The sequence below is a fragment of the Rhinatrema bivittatum genome, chromosome 9 (assembly GCF_901001135.1).
Source record: "Rhinatrema bivittatum chromosome 9, aRhiBiv1.1, whole genome shotgun sequence".
Lineage (NCBI taxonomy): Eukaryota > Metazoa > Chordata > Amphibia > Gymnophiona > Rhinatrematidae > Rhinatrema > Rhinatrema bivittatum.
Window position 1 is genome coordinate 61,896,646 of NC_042623.1, and position 17,921 is coordinate 61,914,566.

General features: G+C 48.0%; 1 protein-coding gene across 3 annotated transcripts in view; it reads left to right on the plus strand.

Annotated features, from left to right (window-relative positions):
* CPNE8 (copine 8) overlaps positions 1-17,921 on the plus strand; it is a 587,797-nt gene that overhangs the window by 249,270 nt on the left and 320,606 nt on the right. For all 3 annotated transcript variants that reach the window (XM_029615275.1, XM_029615273.1, XM_029615272.1), the window contains exon 9: positions 6,400-6,504. In XM_029615275.1, the coding sequence (XP_029471135.1) occupies positions 6,400-6,504 (105 nt within the window). The remainder of the gene's footprint in view (positions 1-6,399; positions 6,505-17,921) is intronic.

Sequence of the window (17,921 nt, forward strand, 5' to 3'; positions counted from 1 at the left end):
TGGAAGTACCGGTATCGCCATCGCTGCCTCCCCCCATAGCTGCTCTGATTGCATCAGCTATGCGGGTGGAACTGGACGGATACATCCGCCAGGCGGTCCGAGATGCACTCCTCGATGCCATGCCGATACCGGTTCCACCCCAAAGGCCAGCGCCATTGACACCAGCTCTTCCATTGAGGCCACCGCCATCGACACCGGATCTTCCATCGGCGCCAGTACCGGTACCATCGGATACGCTACCCATTCCAATACCGCTGTCACCGTCGATTCCGTCACCGATTTCATCGGTTCCGATTCCAGCATCGGTTCCTTCGATGAATCCACCGATGCCGACCCCAGATATCTCGATTTTTGCACATCTGATGGAGAAGTTAAATACACTTATCGATGCTATTCCTAAAAAACCTCAGGACATCGATAAAACCCCAATTCCAGAACCCATGCTGGGTCCTTCGGGATTCCAAGACTGATTCCTCCACGGTCTCCTTTATTTCCCTCGATGCCCAAGTCTCAGCCATCGATGCCGTCCAAACCAAGACATACTGGTCATTCAGAACACACCTGGAAAGACACTGATACAGATCTCCCCACAGATGATGAGATGCTTTCGGAACCTTCACCTCCAGAAAACTGCAGAAAATCCCCTCCAGAGGATTTGTCATTCTCCAACTTTGTGAAGGAGCTGGCAGAGACTATTCCATTCCAGCTCCAGTCAGAATTAGATGCCAGGCAAAAAACACTAGAGGTGTTACAATTCGTTGACCCGCCAAAAGAAATCTTAGCTGTACCCGTTCATGAGGTGCTCCAGGAACTGATGTACAGGCTAAGGGAACATTCTGGCTCCATTCCTCCGGTAAATAAGAGATCAGATGCCACATACCTGGTTCAGCCAATCCCAGGTTTCCAGAAGACTCAGCTACCTCACCAGTCTGTGGTGGTAGAGTCGGCGCAAAAGAAGGCAAAAAGAGTAAAAACACACTCTTCAACACCACCAGGAAAAGATAACAGGTTCCTTGACAATCTAGGCCGGAAAATGTTTCAGGGATCTATGCTGGTCTCTAGAATTGCTGCATACCAGCTCTTCATGACGCAATACCAGTGTAATCTCTGGAAGCAAGCAGAAGAGCTTACACAGACACTCCCTGAACAATTCCAGGATCTTTTCTCCCAGCTCATACACAAAGGCCTGGAAGCGGGCAAGCCTGAGGTACGGGCAGCGTATGATAGTTTTGAAACTGCATCTCGACTATCAGCGACAGGGGTTACAGCTCGTCGTTGGGCATGGCTTAAGTCTTCTGACTTAAGACCGGAGGTGCAGGAGAGACTGGCCGATCTCCCTTGTCTTGGGGACAACCTTTTTGGAGACAAGGTAAAGGAAGCAGTTGTCGTTTTAAAAGAACATACTGAGACTCTGAAACAGCTCTCCTTAATACCTCAAGAGTCCCAGCAAGCCTCCAGAAGGCTGCCCAGGAGAGACACAAGACGCCCATATTACCGTCAGAGGCGTTACTATCCTCCTCCGACCCGTACACGTACATCTCGCCCGGCTCAACGTACCCAATCTCGACAACAAAGACAATCCAGACTTCAACCCCCTCCTCAGACTGCTTCTACGTCAGGGTTTTGAGATACTGTCAGAAGCCTTTCCTCCAATCCAGTTCCACTCTTACCAGTAGGAGGTCGAATTGCTTTCTTTCATCACAGCTGGACCTCCATAACAACAGACCACTGGGTACTCTCCATAACATTTCAAGGGTACCGCTTGGATTTTCTCACTGTACCAAACGACACCCCTCCCATCTCGTCTTGGACAGTAAACAATCAGTCCACACTCCTACAAACAGTATTATCCACCCTTCTGAGAGCCAGGGCCATGGAACCAGTTCCCCGACTTCAGCAGGGCAGAAGATTCTACTCCCGATACTTCCTCATTCCAAAGAAAACAGGAGGCCTACGTCCCATCCTAGACCTCAGAAATCTCAACAAATTCTTAAAAAAGGAGAAATTCAGGATGGTATCATTAGGCACAATGTTACCTCTACTTCAAAAAGGAGATTGGCTCTGTTCTCTGGATCTTCAGGGCGCTTACGCTCACATTCCCATATTCCCTCCTCATCGCAAGTATCTACGATTCCTAGTAGGAACTCCATATTTCCAATACAGGGTGCTTCCATTCGGCCTTGCCTCAGCACCCCGTGTATTCACAAAGTGTCTAGCAGTGGCAGTGGCCCACTTACACAAGCAAGGAGTGCACGTGTTTCCTTATCTCAACGATTGGCTCATCAAGAGTCGAACGAAAGAAAGAGCTCTCAATTCCCTCAAACTCACAATCAACTTACTTCATTCCTTGGGTTTTCTCATCAATTACCAGAAATCCCATTTCACACCATCTCACCTATTACAATTCATCGGTGCAGATTTAAACACAGTCTCAGCAAAAGCTTTTCTCCCAAGAGACCGTGCGCAGACACTCGTTCTCCTGGCACACTCTCTCCGGCTTCAAAAGCAGTTCAAAGCTCATCAGTGCCTCACCCTCCTCGGTCACATGGCCTCTACAGTTCACGTCACTCCTATGGCCAGACTGGCCATGCGACTAATGCAATGGTCTCTCAAAACACAATGGATTCAAGCCATTCAGCCACTGTCCTCTCAAATTCATGTAACTCAGGAACTGCGTTCTTCCCTCCTCTAGTGGACATCAATGAACAATTTGCTCAAAGGTCTACCTTTCCAGCAACCGATTTCACAAGTAACACTAACTACAGATGCATCCACCTTGGGCTGGGGTGCGCACATAGGTCATCTGCAGACTCAAGGGACGTGGACAAAGCTCGAAGCCACTTTTCAGATAAACTTCCTAGAGCTTCGAGCTATACGTTATGCGCTGCATGCGTTCAAGGACTGCCTTTCACACAAGACTGTTCTCATCCAAACGGACAACACAGTAGCCATGTGGTACATCAACAAGCAAGGGGGGATGGGCTCGTATCTCCTTTGCCAAGAAGCAGCACAGATTTGGGACTGGGCCCTAGCACATTCAATACTCTTACGGGCCACTTATCTAGCAGGCATTCACAACATAGTAGCTGATCGCCTCAGTCGTCAGTTCCAACCACACGAGTGGTCCTTGGATCCAGCGATAGCAACCAGGCTCTTTCAACATTGGGGTCAACCAACAATAGATCTCTTTGCATCACATCTGAACTACAAAGTGATCATAAGAACATAAGAACATAAGAAATTGCCATGCTGGGTCAGACCAAGGGTCCATCAAGCCCAGCATCCTGTTTCTAACAGAGGCCAAAACCAGGCCACAAGAACCTGGCAATTACCCAAACACTAAGAAGATCCCATGCTACTGATGCAATTAATAGCAGTGGCTATTCCCTAAGTAAAATTGATTAATAGCCATTAATGGACTTCTCCTCCAAGAACCTATCCAAACCTTTTTTGAACCCAGCTACACTAACTGCACTAACCACATCCTCTGGCAACAAATTCCAGAGCTTTATTGTGCGTTGAGTGAAAAAGAATTTTCTCCGATTAGTCTTAAATGTGCTACTTGCTAACTTCATGGAATGCCCCCTGGTCCTTCTATTATTCGAAAGTGAAAATAACTGAGTCACATCTACTCGTTCAAGACCTCTCATGATCTTAAAGACCTCTATCATATCCTGCTGTCCTGGGATAACACCTATTACAAGGTAAGCAATTTTGCTTTATCAGATGAGCATTTCAGCTGCTTCTGGATCGCTGAGGTCCTCCATTTCTAGACCTGCTGGCGACTTCTTGCAATGCAAAAGTTCTATGATTCTTCCATTGCAGGAGAGATCTGAAGTCATCGAGGATCAATGCCCTGGTGCAGAAATGGCCAGGAACAGGTTGCTGTATGGCTTTCCTTCATGGCCCATGCTGGGCAAATTGAACTGAAGGATACAGCATTACAGAGGGATGGTGCTCTTGGTTGCTCCAATTGGCCCAGGAGGTAGTGGTATGCGTATTTTCAGCAGCTCATGGGGGACTCACCCCTTCGACTTCCATGCACTGGAACCTGTTAAGGCAGGGTCTGGTTCTTCACAAAGATCCGACTCTGTTTTGTCTTACTATATGGCCCTTGAGAGGGCTCGCTTGCTGAAAAGTGGATTCTCTGAGGCAGTGACTTCCACTTTGCTAAGAGCTAGAAAGTTCTCCACTTCCTTGGTCTAGGTGCAGGTTTGGCAAGTGTTTGAGGCCTGGTATGAGGATTGAGGTACTCTTTCTTATTCAGCCAAGATCCTGCTCAGTTTAGAATTTTTGCAGAATGACTTGACTAAAGGGTTTGGCCCTTAATTTCTTAAAGGTACAAGTAGCGGCTTTCGTCTGTTTCAGGGGCCAGGTAAATGGTGATTCCTTGTCGGCTCATCCTGATTTGGCCTGTTTCCTGAAAGGAGTGAAACATCTTCGTCCTCCTTTGCTGTTTCCGGTATCCTTATGTTGTCTTAATTTGGTCTTGGCTTTCATAGTGGGTCCTACGTTTAGTCCGATGAGTAACCTGTCCTTGCAAATGGAGTTTCTTGTGGCAATTTGTTCTACATGGAGAGTTTCCAAGCTGCAGGCTTTGTCTTACCCGCAGCCATTCCTCTGAGTGACTCCAGGGGTGATACAGCTGCATGCTGTTCCTTCCTTTTTGCCGAAGGTGGTCACTGAATTTCACTTGAATAAGTACATTTCCCTGCCATCTCTGGACAGAGAGGGAGTTGTAGAGGAGTATCGTCTGTTCCGACCCTTGGATGTCAAGTGACATATCATACAGTATCTGAAGGTTACTGAGCCTTTACGGAAACCGGATCGCCTGTTTGTCCTTCATGGCAGTACTATACAAAGAGAGCTGGCCTCGCAGGCTGCAATAGCTCGCTGGATTAAGGAGGTAATCATGGCAGCATATTTGATGCTGGCAAGACATTACCTAGTCAGAATAGGGCTCATTCAACTAGGGCTCAGGAGGTGTCTTGAGCGGAAGTTAAGTTGCTATTTCCCGTCCACATTTGCTGAGCTGTGGCATGGTCCTCCTTACATACCTTTTCTAGGTATTATCGTCTGGATGTGCAAGCCCAGGAGCATATAGCCTTTACACGTGCAGTTTTGACAGGACCGCAGGCAGCCTCCCATCCTATTTGGGAGTAGCTTGGGTACATCCCACTTGTTCTGGATTCATCTGCCTGGATGCTAAGAAATGAGAAATTACTACTTAGCTGATAATTTCCTTTTCTTTAGGACAGTCAGATGAATCCAGCTTCCCTTCCTTGGCTGCCGAATGATTGCGCTATGGTCCTTTTGTGTGTCTATGTGCTACAGGGGTTACTGGTAAATTTTCATCTAGTCCCTAGACTAGTGTTAATACGTTTCTTGTCTGAGCTCGGTGTTTCCTGTTGGCTGAGTATTGACATTGTTATCTGTTTTTTAATCAAGTTTTTTGCTAGTCTGTCCACTGTTGGTTTTTGAAGAGAATATTGCCAGGCTGATGTGACTGCAGGGGTTATATATATACTGTGATGTCAGTTTGCTCCATCTCCATCTGTGGGTAGAGGTCCATAACTCACTTGTTCTGGATTCATATGACTGTCCTAAAGAAAAGGAAATTATCAGGTAAGTAGTAATTTTTCAATATTTGTCAATTAAAAATATTTTGACATGGAAAGGGGCATTTCTGTAAAAAGAACTAATGAACTTCAAATACTAGTGACTTACCTACCATACACAAAATTCTTTCATAACAAATAGTTTTGCATACACATCCAAATTTTTTTCCCAAGGGTAGTCTCCAACTTCCATTTAAGTCAAAACCTTGCTAAAGCCCTTTTTCTGAGGGTGGTTTCATGGAGAGGATGGATATGGAACTTCAAGACAACCACATATGTAGCTGATTCATCTGGCTTGTCCATGGAGAAAATAAAGTTACTTACCTGTAATTGCTGTTGTCTGTGGACAGCAAGATAATCAGTCATATGCAGCCTCCCAAATCCCCTTGGAATTAAAAAAAAATTCTGTATAAATCTCTAATATATGATCGAAGGGGCCTTGTGGAGCACAGATATGTGCTGTTGATCACACATGAGCAGAAAAGTCTTCTGAGCTTTTCTAGCTCAAATTAGTAAATGCTCTCAAAACTATTAGATGGCATCACCCACAAATGTGATTGATTATGTTGTTGTTCAAGCAGAGCTCCTGTTACAGGTAAGCAACTTTATTATAGTGCCTGGACAAAGGTTACTGTATATAAATACTGTACTATATATCTGAATTAATTAATGAAATGCAGTAACTCTTAGTCTGTAAGAATCTTATCCTTTCACTAATTTGAAAGCATGAAGAAGTAATAGAAAGAAAACCTTTGGTTTGATATTATTTTTCTTTTTCCAGCTTTACAATTTGCCATAAGACTGAAGTTATAAAAAATACACTAAACCCAGTGTGGCAAGCATTTAAGATACCAGTCAGGGCACTATGTAACGGAGATTTTGAAAGGTAAGAACATTGTTAAATTCTTTATGCAAAGCTAATATTTTCCAAACTTGAGATAAACATTTCTGATCCTTGATTACAGAGGGCATTCTTACTTTTTCCTCCAAAGGTGTAATAGATGAAACAAATCTTTATGCGTACTGACATTTTAATGACTTCAAGTGAATTTTTATAATTTCTAAAAGCACACCTTCTGGTCTATTGCTACATATTCTTGCTTAAAGTTATCTTACTAAACATATTAAACATAACATACTAAACAAACATTAAACATAACTGGATATTCTTTTCTATATTGCTGGTTATGTATAAAGTGAAGGCTTCTTACAGTGCTTGTTTACCAGTTTCCTCTTATCTCAGCACATCAAGGCAGCTGGATTTGTTTCTTTTCATTCTAGCCTAGCCCACTATTGTTCCCCCATCATTAGTATCTTTCCTGTTTCCTCAAGCTGTTATCTCTCTTCTGTCTGAGTTTCAGATCCACTAGGCACATGTGGTTTAGGCATCATGAGTCTCTTTTCTCATGATTCCCTTTTGTCTGGTTGTCAAATCTCCCCGCTTGCATTATTTCTTGAGAAGTGCAGCTGCAATATGTCTGCTGGAGCTGTCTGTCGCTGTGCAGATATACATTTCCCTCTTGACCCTTGTCCAGGTGCAGACAGTAAGGGTGATAAATATGTGGCGGATTTGGGTAACATAAGAGAGATCAGATCATCGAGGTGCTAAGAGAGAGAATTTTATAGGCAGCCGAAGAACAGTAGGAAAGATACATAATGCTATCACCACCTCAGTTTAAAGAAGAATCCCAGTTTTAGGTACTTATCTTCTGAAAACCTGAAGGGAAGGAGTATTCAAGTTGCCTAGTTAGCTGAGGAAAAGAATACGATGGCAGATTAAAAATAATGCGGGGTGTGGTCAGTGATTTCAACATAATATTGTTTATCATAGGAGGTGTGAAGCACATAACAAAGACCTCCTTGTTCCATTAAAAGCAAATCCAGAGCTAATCTATGGTCTTGTAAGGTTTCTGTTATCTCTCTTAATTGAAGGGCAGTATTGTTGCGGTTCTAGCCGCGAGCGCCGCGACCAGACCCTTACCTCCGTGCTCCTGGACCTATTCTCGCTTCTGGAGGCCTGGTTTGCGCCCTTTTGGCGGCGTCCCACGGGGGCTGTGCTGCCGGGAAGCTTCCCATGGATGCCCTGCTCCTAGGCGCGCGCGCCACTTGGGCGCTTTTCTAGGCCGTTTCCCGCCAGTGGTGACTCCGCCCAGTTCCTGACGTCAGACGCCGCAGCCTTGATAAGCCGGTTGCGGACACTCAGTCTTTGCCTTGCAACGGGTTTACCTCTGGTTCCCTGTTGCGTCGTGCCCCGGAGTGAGCTGCCTTGGTACTCGCTCCGTTCCTGCTTACCTGCTACAGTACCTGCTTGGTTCCTGCTTGTCTGCTACAGTTCCTGCCTGGTTCCAGTACCCGAGTCTTGCTACAGTTCCTGCCTGGTTCCAATACCCGAGTCTTGCTACAGTTCCTGCCTGCCTGGTTCCAGTACCCGAGTCCTGTTACAGTACCTGTCTACTGTTCTAGTCTGGTTCCAGTCCTCAGTCCTGGTCAACTACCCACCTAAGTCCCAGCGGCCGGGCTCCTATGGGCTCCTCCCGGGGGGGGCTTCGGCTTCCAAGGGTGAAGCCGCCTAAGTCCCAGCGGTTGGGCTCCTACGGGCTCTTCCCGGGGGAGTACCAGCTTCCAGGGTGAAAAGTACCTCTATGTCCTGCATGAACATCTGCCTCCTGGCCTGCCACATACTAGAGACATTGAACCCCTTTCCCAGTCTCCTGCAGGTCGGCCCAAGGGTCCACTAAATTGAGACTCCATAACAGATTCCAAGGCCATGGACTCGGCGGATGCACCCGCTCCCTCGGATCTGCCCGGGATGGCCTGGCAGATGCTACAGCACCAGAGCTGTACTGATACTCTGGCAGCCACGGTGGAACGGCTGTCCTCTCGCCTGGAGTCCTTGCCTCCTGCTGGCAGGGTCCCTGAGGGACACAGCTCTTCTGTGACTCAACTACCGGCACCCTCCCGCTACGCTAGAGATTTAAGGACCTGCCACGGCTTTCTGAACCAATGTTTCGTACGGTTCTCTCTGTTGCCTTGGCAGTTCCCCTCGGATGCGGTGAAAGTGGCGTATATCCTGTCCCTGCTTGATGGGAAAGCCTTAATATGGGCTTCTCCCCTTTGGGAAAACAATGATCCCTCGCTAACAAACTTACAACAGTTCATCTCAAACTTCCGACAGGCCTTTGAGCCCGCCCGAGTAGCCACGGCTACATCTGATCTGCTTCAACTCCGTCAGGGGGTTCGCTCCTTGGCAGATTATGCTATGGAATTCCTGACTTTAGCCCAAGAAGTAGGTTGGCAGGATGGTAGTCTTAAGGCCATCTTCCTGGAGGGCCTCTCCGGGCGCATAAAGGATGAGATTGCTGCCCGAGATCTGCCGGAGGACCTCAACGCCTTGATAGAGATGGCTGCCCGTATTAACCACCACCTACAACAATGGGCCAAGGAGCAGCACTCTTCTCACCACAGTCCTGCTTCTGTGTCGGCAAGATTCGCATCTTCTCCTAAGGCTTCTCGTCCAGATGCTCCCACCTGCGAACCCATGCAGCTGGGCCGGGCCCCGCTCTCTGCTGAAGAGAGGCAACATCGCCGTTCGTTGAAGGTGTGTTTGTATTGTGGTCTGAAAGGCCACTTCTTGGCACGCTGCCAGGAGCGTGTGGAAAACACCAAAGCCTAGGAGGTCAGGAGGAGCTCCTCCTAGGCTGTGCTACAGCTCCTCAATGCACCGTGCCTGTTACCCTGGAATACCCTGGAGGGTCCATTGAGACGATTGCGTTCCTGGATTCTGGAGCCAGAGGTAATTTTATCCTGCAGGACTTAGTCTCCCAGTTGCGAATCCTTATGCATAGACCGGAGGTCCCGTTACGAATTACCTCCATCCAGGGGACGCTACTTCCAGGACCTGTCCTGATGTCCACAGCACTCATTACTGTCCGCACCGGGGCAATCCATTCGGAGGAGATAGCCTTCCTAGTGTTGGATAAGGCTGTCCACCCTGTGGTGCTAGGGTTGCCGTGGTTACAGAAGCACTTGCCCACAATTCAGTGGGATACTCTACAGATTGTCAAGTGGAGCCCTTTCTGCCTAGCTAACTGTATGAAAGTGCCTAGGGCTCCCGCACTCCCATTGATGCACTCTGCCCTAGGTCCTCCTGCACCTTATGAGGACTTTACGGATGTTTTTTCCAAGACCAAGGCGGAGATTCTTCCGCAGCATCATCCGTATGGCTGCGCTATAGACCTGTTACCTGGAACTATGCCCCCCCCGAGGAAGGGTGTATCCCTTATCATTACCTGAAACCTGGGCCATGTCCGAGTATATTTCAGAGAATCTGGTCAAGGGGTTTATTCGCCTGTCCAAGTCGCCCGCAGGGGCAGGCTTCTTCTTTGTCAGCAAGAAGGAAGGCTCGCTGAGACCGTGTATAGACTATTGAGGCCTAAATTCCATTACCAAGCGGGATCGTTACCTGCTCCCGCTAATCCCGGAGCTCCTCGATAGGCTCCAGGGAGCGAAGATTTTCACAAAGTTGGACTTTCGGGGTGCTTACAACTTAGTCAGAATTCGTCCCGGAGACGAGTGGAAAACCGCTTTTAATACCAGAGACGGACATTACGAGTATCTTGTGATGCCTTTCGGCTTATGTAATGCTCCGGCGGTGTTCCAGCACCTTGTGAATGAGGTGTTACGGGACCTTCTGAACACCTGCGTAATCGTCTACCTCAACGATGTGCTAGTCTACTCCCAGGACCTGCCTTCACACCATCAGCATGTCCGTCAAGTGCTCCAAATATTTAGGGAGCATGGTCTGTATGCAAAATTTGAAAAATGTAGTTTCGAGAAGACGTCCCTGCCGTTCCTGGGCTACATAATCTCTGCAACAGGCTTTCAAATGGATCCTGAGAAACTGGCGGCAATTAAGAATTGGCCCCGGCTGAGGGGTCTCAAAGCGTTGCAACGCTTCCTCGGCTTTTCCAATTTCTACCGTCACTTTATTCCTAACTATTCCCAAATTATGGCCCCGTTGACTGCCCTCACCCGAAACTGAGCCAGTGCGGTGGATTGGCCTGTTCCAGCCTGCCAAGCCTTCGAGGCCCTCAAGGAAGCGTTCTTGTTAGACACCTGCCTTCATCATCCGGACCCCAGCTGGCCCTTTGTGGTGGAAGTCGATGCCTCCAATGTGGCTGTGTGGGCCATGCTGAGCCAGTACTCTGATTCTGGACAATTGTTACCCTGTTCATATTTCTCGAAGAACTTCTCGCCGGCAGAGAGCAACTACTATGTTCGTGATAAAGAGTTGCTAGCCGTGAAACTTGCCCTGGAGGAATGGAGACAGTGGTTGGAGGGAGCCAACCATCCGGTTACGATTTACACTGACCACAAAGACTTAGCATTCTTGAAAGAAGCCCAACGCCTGAACCCAAGGCAAGCCCGGTGGTTGCTGTTTTTTGATCGGTTTGACTTTACGCTACCGACCAGGCTCTAAGAATGTTCGAGCCGACGCGCTCTCGCACTCCTCTGAGGTCGAAGAGACTCCTGACACTCCCCAGTACATTTTGGATCCTGTGAAAGTGAGCCTTGCAGCAACCTTGGTGTCCTCCCAAGGGAAGACCGTCGTTCCACTTCACTCCCGGAGAGCAGTTCTCACTTTGGCCCATGATTCCCTCACTAGGGACCATGCTGGCTATAAAGGGACCTTAGACTTGTTGAACCGATTCTACTGGTGGCCAACGGTGAGACAGGACGTCCAAGCCTTTGTGGGCTCTTGCTCTACCTGCGCCATTCAAAAGCCGCTCATCGGGAGGCCCAGGGGCCTGTTGCAACCATTACCCATTCCAGTGGAGCCTTGGACACACATCTCCACCGACTTTGTCGTGGACCTTCCCGTCTCAGGAGGTAATTCGGTCATTTGGGTGACCATATACCAATTCTCCAAGATGGCGCACTTTGTCCCCTTGCCAAAGTTGCCTTCTGCCCCTGACCTAGCCAACCTCTTCACTCAGCATATCTTTAGACTTCACGGTCTTCCGCAGGATATAGTCTCTGATCGAGGGCCACAGTTTACTGCTCAATATTGGAAAGTACTTTGCAAATGCTTCAGTGTGCAACTTAGTCTTTTGTCTGCGTTCCATCCCCAGAGTAATGGGCAAACGGAACGGACTAACCGAACCTTAAAGACTTTTCTCCGATCGTTCATGAATGAACGACAAGATAATTGGGCCAAGCTATTCCCATGGGCGGAGTTCTCGTATAATAATCACACGCATGCTGCTACTGGAAGTTCGCCTTTCCTCGTCTATGGGAAGCAATTTCGACCGCCCTTGCCTTCGCCTGAACCTAGTGCACTCCCGGCAGTGCAACTTTCAGCCCACCAGCTTCTTTCCTTATGGACTTCTATCCAGGGAAAGATCCGTAAAGCCGCCCAGTCCGCCAAGAAATGGGTGGATAGGCATCGTCAGCCAGCGCCTATCTTCCTCCCAGGAGACCGCGTCTGGCTTAGTACTTAAAATCTACAACTACGAATTCCGTCTCGAAGGCTAGCTCTGAGATTCTGTGGGCCTTTTCGAGTCGCCGAATGAGCGGGAGCAGTTTCATACCGATTACGCCTACCCTCCTCCATGCGTATACATGACGTGTTCCATGTGTCATTGCTGAAGCCTCTTGTTTTATCCAGATACCACTCCCAGGCTCCTGAACCATCGGATCCTTCAGTACCGGACGATGTTACGTATCAAGTACGTGAGATCTTGGATGTCCGGTTCCATCAACGACGCTGGGAGTACTTGCTTGCCTGGGAGGGTTGCGGCCCCGAGGATAATTCTTGGGAACCGGCCCGTAACATCCTCGACAAGGACTTATTACGGCAGTTCCATCTGGACCACCCAAGTAAACCCGGACTGGCTAAGAGGGAGCGAAAGAGGGGAGGTACTGTTGCGGTTCTGGCCGCGAGCGCCGCAACCAGACCCTTACCTCTGTGCTCCTGGACCTATTCCCGCTTCTGGAGGCCTGATTTGCGCCCTGTTCGGTGGCGTCCCCGCGGGGACCACGCTGCCGGGAAGCTTCCCATGGACGCCCTGCTCCTAGGCGCATGTGGGCACCACTTGGGCGCTTTTCTAGGCCGTTTCCCGCCAGTGGTGAATCCGCCCAGTTCCTGACGTCAGACGCCGCGGCCTTGATAAGCCGGCCGCGGACACTCAGTCTTTGCCTTGCAACGGGTTTACCTCCTGGTTCCCTGTTGCGTCGTGCCCCGGAGTGAGCTGCCTTGGTACTCGCTCCGTTCCTGCTTACCTGCTAAAGTTCCTGCCTGGTTCCAGTACCCGAGTCTTGCTACAGTTCCAGCCTGGTTCCAGTACCCGAGTCTTGCTACAGTTCCTGCCTGCCTGGTTCTAGTACCCGAGTCTTGCTACAGTTCCTGCCTGGTTCCAGTACCCGAGTCCTGTTACAGTACCTGTCTACTATTCTAGTCTGGTTTCAGTCCTCAGTCCTGATCAACTACCCGCCTAAGTCCCAGCGGTTGGGCTCCTACGGGCTCCTCCCGGGGAAGTACCAGCTTCCAGGGTGAAGAGCGCCTCTACATCCTGCTTGAACATCTGCCTCCCGGCCTGCCACATACTAGAGACATTGAACACCTTTCCCAGTCTCCTGCAGGTCGGCCCAAGGGTCCACTAAATTAAGACTCTGTAACAAGTATGCCTATGGGTTTCTGCAATAATGTTAGAACATAAGAACATAAGAAAATGCCATACTGGGTCAGACCAAGGATCCATCAAGCCCAGCATCCTGTTTCCAACAGTGGCCAATCCAGGCCATAAGAACCTGGCAAGTACCCAAAAACTAAGTCTATTCCATGTAACCATTGCTAATGGCAGTGGCTATTCTCTAAGTGAACTTAATAGCAGGTAATGGACTTCTCCTCCAAGAACTTATCCAATCCTTTTTTAAACACAGCTATATTAACTGCACTAACCACATCCTCTGGCAACAAATTCCAGAGTCTAATTGTGCATTGAGTAAAAAAGAACTTTCTCCGATTAGTTTTAAATGTGCCCCATGCTAACTTCATGGAGTGCCCCCTAGTCTTTCTACTATCCGAAAGAGTAAATAACCGATTCACATCTACCCGTTCTAGACCTCTCATGATTTTAAACACCTCTATCATATCCCCCCTCAGTCGTCTCTTCTCCAAGCTGAAAAGTCCTAATCTCTTTAGTCTTTCCTCATAGGGGAGTTGTTCTATTCCCCTTATCATTTTTTTCTTAAAGATTTGACTTAACCGGATATATTCAAAAAAGAATATATTCAGTTAAGTTAGGTACCATTTTAAAAAAAAACCTCAAATCACAGCCTTCTCCCGCTTCCCTCCCAATTGAGTTGCAAAGGCCCTATGGGGCCAAATTTGCCACCCCCTCAAAACGGCCCATTTAATTAAAAAAAAAATTAATAATAATTATGGCTGGGACTCGACCCCTCACCATCCCCTGCTCCTATTTCCCCTTAGAATTAAAAACTTACATTTCAGGCTCCAGAGTCCCCGCCCCCCCCCCCCCCCCCCAAAGCACACTCCCAACCCTTTCCCCCAGCCCTGAACCTTTATCTGAAGTCGGTCTCCAGGATCACGGTAGCCTCCTACCGTGATCCAGGAGCGCCGCTTCTGATGATGCTTCTGCCATTGCTAGGCTACTACAATGGAGGCGTTTGGTTCCATCATATAGAAACATATAGAAACATAGAAATGACGGCAGAAGAAGACCAATCGGCCCATCCAGTCTGCCCAGCAAGCTATGCAACTTTTTTTTTTTTCTCTCATACTTCTGTTACTCTTGGCTCTTAGTAACCTTTTGGTTCTATTTCCCTTCCACCCGCACCATTAATGTAGAGAGCATTGTTGGAACTGCATCCAAGTGAATATCTACCATAGTTAGGGGTAGTAACCGCCACAATAAGAAAGCTACACCCATGCCTTTGTTTACCCAGACTGTGTAACTCAGTCCTTGTTGGTTATTGTCTGTATATAGATCCACCTTTCTACGTTCCCCCTGCCGTTGAAGCAGAGAGCTATGCTGGATGTGTGTTGAAAGTGAAGTATCAGACTTTCTCCCTTGCCATAGAAGCAGAGAGCTATGTTGGATATGCGTGAAGTATCAGACTTCCTCCCCTGCCGTAGAAGCAGAGAGCTATGTTGGATATGCGTGAAGTATCAGACTTTCTCCCCTGCCGTAGAAGCAGAGAGCTATGTTGGATTTGCTTGAAGTATCAGACTTCTCCCCTGCCGTTGAAGCAGAGAGCTATGCTGGATATGCATTGAAAGTAAAGTATCTGGCTTATTTAGTTGGGGTAGTAACCGCCGTAACAAGCAAGCTACTTTTTGTGAATGCAAATCCTTTTTTTCCACACTTCCTCTTGCCGTTGAAGCTTAGAGCAATGTTGGAGTCGCATTAACTGTGCGTATGTTTATTGAGTAAGGGTATAATCTCCAGGCAGTAGCCGTCATTCCCATGAGCCACCCACTCTTCATTCACGTAGTAGCCTAGCAATGGCTGAAGTAGTAGCCTAGCAATGGCAGAAGTGTCATCAGAAGCAGCGATACCATAACTGGGATGGGAGGGAGGTGGGGGACAGTCCGCAATTTTTTTTTTCAGGGAATCTAAATTTATCCCAGGACAAGCAGGATGCTAGTCCTCACATATGGGTGACGTCACTGAACGGAGCCCAGGCGGGAAAGCTTTCTGTCAAAGTTTCTAGAAACTTTTGACTGGCCCTGTGAGGCCACTGAGCATGCCCAGCATGCTATGATATTCTCTGCCACAGGTGTCTCTCTTCAGTCTTCACTTTTCCACGCTGCCATTCGCACCGCAGACTGATAGCCCTTAGTCGGGAATCTCTTTTTTGACTGAAAAGTCAGTTTTCTCTAAATATTCTCTGTCATGGGGAAGTCTCTGCCTCGCCGGCTGGTGAGTACTGTCTTGTAATAATTTTCGGCTGAAACTTTTTTACACACACACACACACGTTCGTTTCATCGACGGCTGTCGATCAAAAATGGCGACCGGTTTCAAAAAATGTCCGGTATGTAACCGAAATATGTCCATCACTGATCCGCATTTGGAATGTGTACTGTGCCTCGGGGAACAACACGACGTCAGCACATGTACCAAATGCACAGAAATGACAGTTAAGGGAAGAAAAGCCAGACAACAGAAGATGGAACACCTTTTTTCTCTTCAGCTAATCCCTTCTTCCTCAAAAGCACCGAGGTCGTCTCCGGCAGGAGCAACAAAGAAAGTTTTACTGAAAAAACCGCGTCCGGATGGCTCCGTTGATCTTCCGTCCTCGCCATCATCTGTAATCTCCACTAAGTCGACAGACCGTTCAAAAGCCAAACATCGCCATCGCCATCGATCATCGTCCGCATCGGTGTCCCAGGACGAATCGATGCCAAAGCAGCCTAAACATCAAAATACGTCGGTGGTTGGGCCTTCACAGTCACCAATACCTACAACGTCATCGATGGACATCGCGGCACTGCCACCGCGCACACCATCGGTGTCTTCACAGCCAGAATTGTCTACACTTATTAGACAAGCTGTCCTACAAGCTCTACAGGAGCAACAAATTCCGACAGGCCTGTCGATGCCGACCTCTGGGTCGATGCCGATACCCTCAGTATCGATGCCGATGCCCCCCGCATCGATGCCGATGACTTTAACATCGATGCCGATGACTCTCTCATCGATGCCGATACCTACATCCTCGGTATCGATGCCGATGTTTTTTCCTACAACATCGATGCCGGTGATAACACCGATGACTACAATATCTTTCATTCCAAGATCCTCGACGGGATTCATCACCACAACACCGAGGCTCCAAACACAATCCACATCGATGTTATTTCAAATTCCATCGATGATTCCATCGACAGCATCCCTACCACCACCGGATCAGCCTACAGAAATACAAGATGAGGCTTTTTACCGTCACCTTCTACAAAGGTACCAGACTGTCATCGACAAATTACCGCCTATCACCCCAAGAACATCTGCAGAAACTTTCATCGATGATCCTCAACCTGGGCCTTCAGGACTTCATATCCCACCAGCACCAACAACCCAGTCAACTTATAGGGAAGATTCAGAAGACTCCTGGATGATGAACCCCTCTCAATTTTCTTCAGAGGAGTTCATGTCTAACCCTTCTTCCCCTGACAGAAGGAAGAAGTCATCCCCAGAAGATCTTTCCTTCTCATCATTCATACAAACTATGTCTGATTCCATTCCATTTAAGTTGACTGCCGAGGAAGACACAAGAGTACAAACGCTTGAAGTGTTTCAGTTCGTGGATCCACCCAAACAGGTATTAGCAGTCCCTGTACACGAAGTCTTGCTGGATCTTCAGAAGAGAATCTGGGAACACCCAGCTTCAATCCCTGCAGTAAACAAGAGAGTGGAAACCACCTACATTGTTCAGCCAGCTCCAGGATACCAAAAACAGCAATTGCCACACCAGTCTGTTGTGGTAGAATCAGCACAGAAAAAAATCTAAGCATGTGCGACCACATTCCTCCATCCCACCAGGGCAGGGACCACAGGTTCCTGGGACACAATGGGCAAGAAAATTTATCAGAGTTCCATGCTGAGTACAAAAATATCTGCATATCAGCTCTACATAACTCAACACCAGAGAAATCTCTGGAAAGAGATGGAACAGTACATCATTTCCTTACCCACACAATTTCAAGAGCCTGCTCAAGCAATCATATCGAAAGGTCTGAGCAGGGGAAACACGAAGTAAGAGCAGTGTATGATACTTTGAAACTGCTTCAAGAACAGCAGCAGCAAGAATCACTTCTCGCCGGTGGGCCTGGCTCAAAGCATCTGACCTCAGGCTTGAGGTTCAAGATAAGCTTGTAGACCTTCCCTGTCTTGGGGACAATCTCTTTGGAGATAAAATTCAAGAGGCGGTACAACAGCTGAAAGATCACACGGAGACCCTTAAACAACTGTCTCAAACCCCTCAAGAACCTGCAAACCAAACTTCTCGTCGTCCTCCACGTAGAGATGTAAGACGCTCTTATTACAGGCCTCGCAGGTATTATCAACAAGCAAATAGGGGTAGATCTACCAGGCCAACACAACAATCCCAAGCCAGACAACCCAGACCGGCTCGTCCACAACCTCCTGCACAAACAGGGCCTGCAACAGGCTTTTGAGGATTACACCAGAGGACAAATTCTACCTTGCAATCCCAAGCCAAATCTTCCAGTGGGAGGCAAAATATCCCTCTTTCACACAAATTGGCAAAACATAACCTC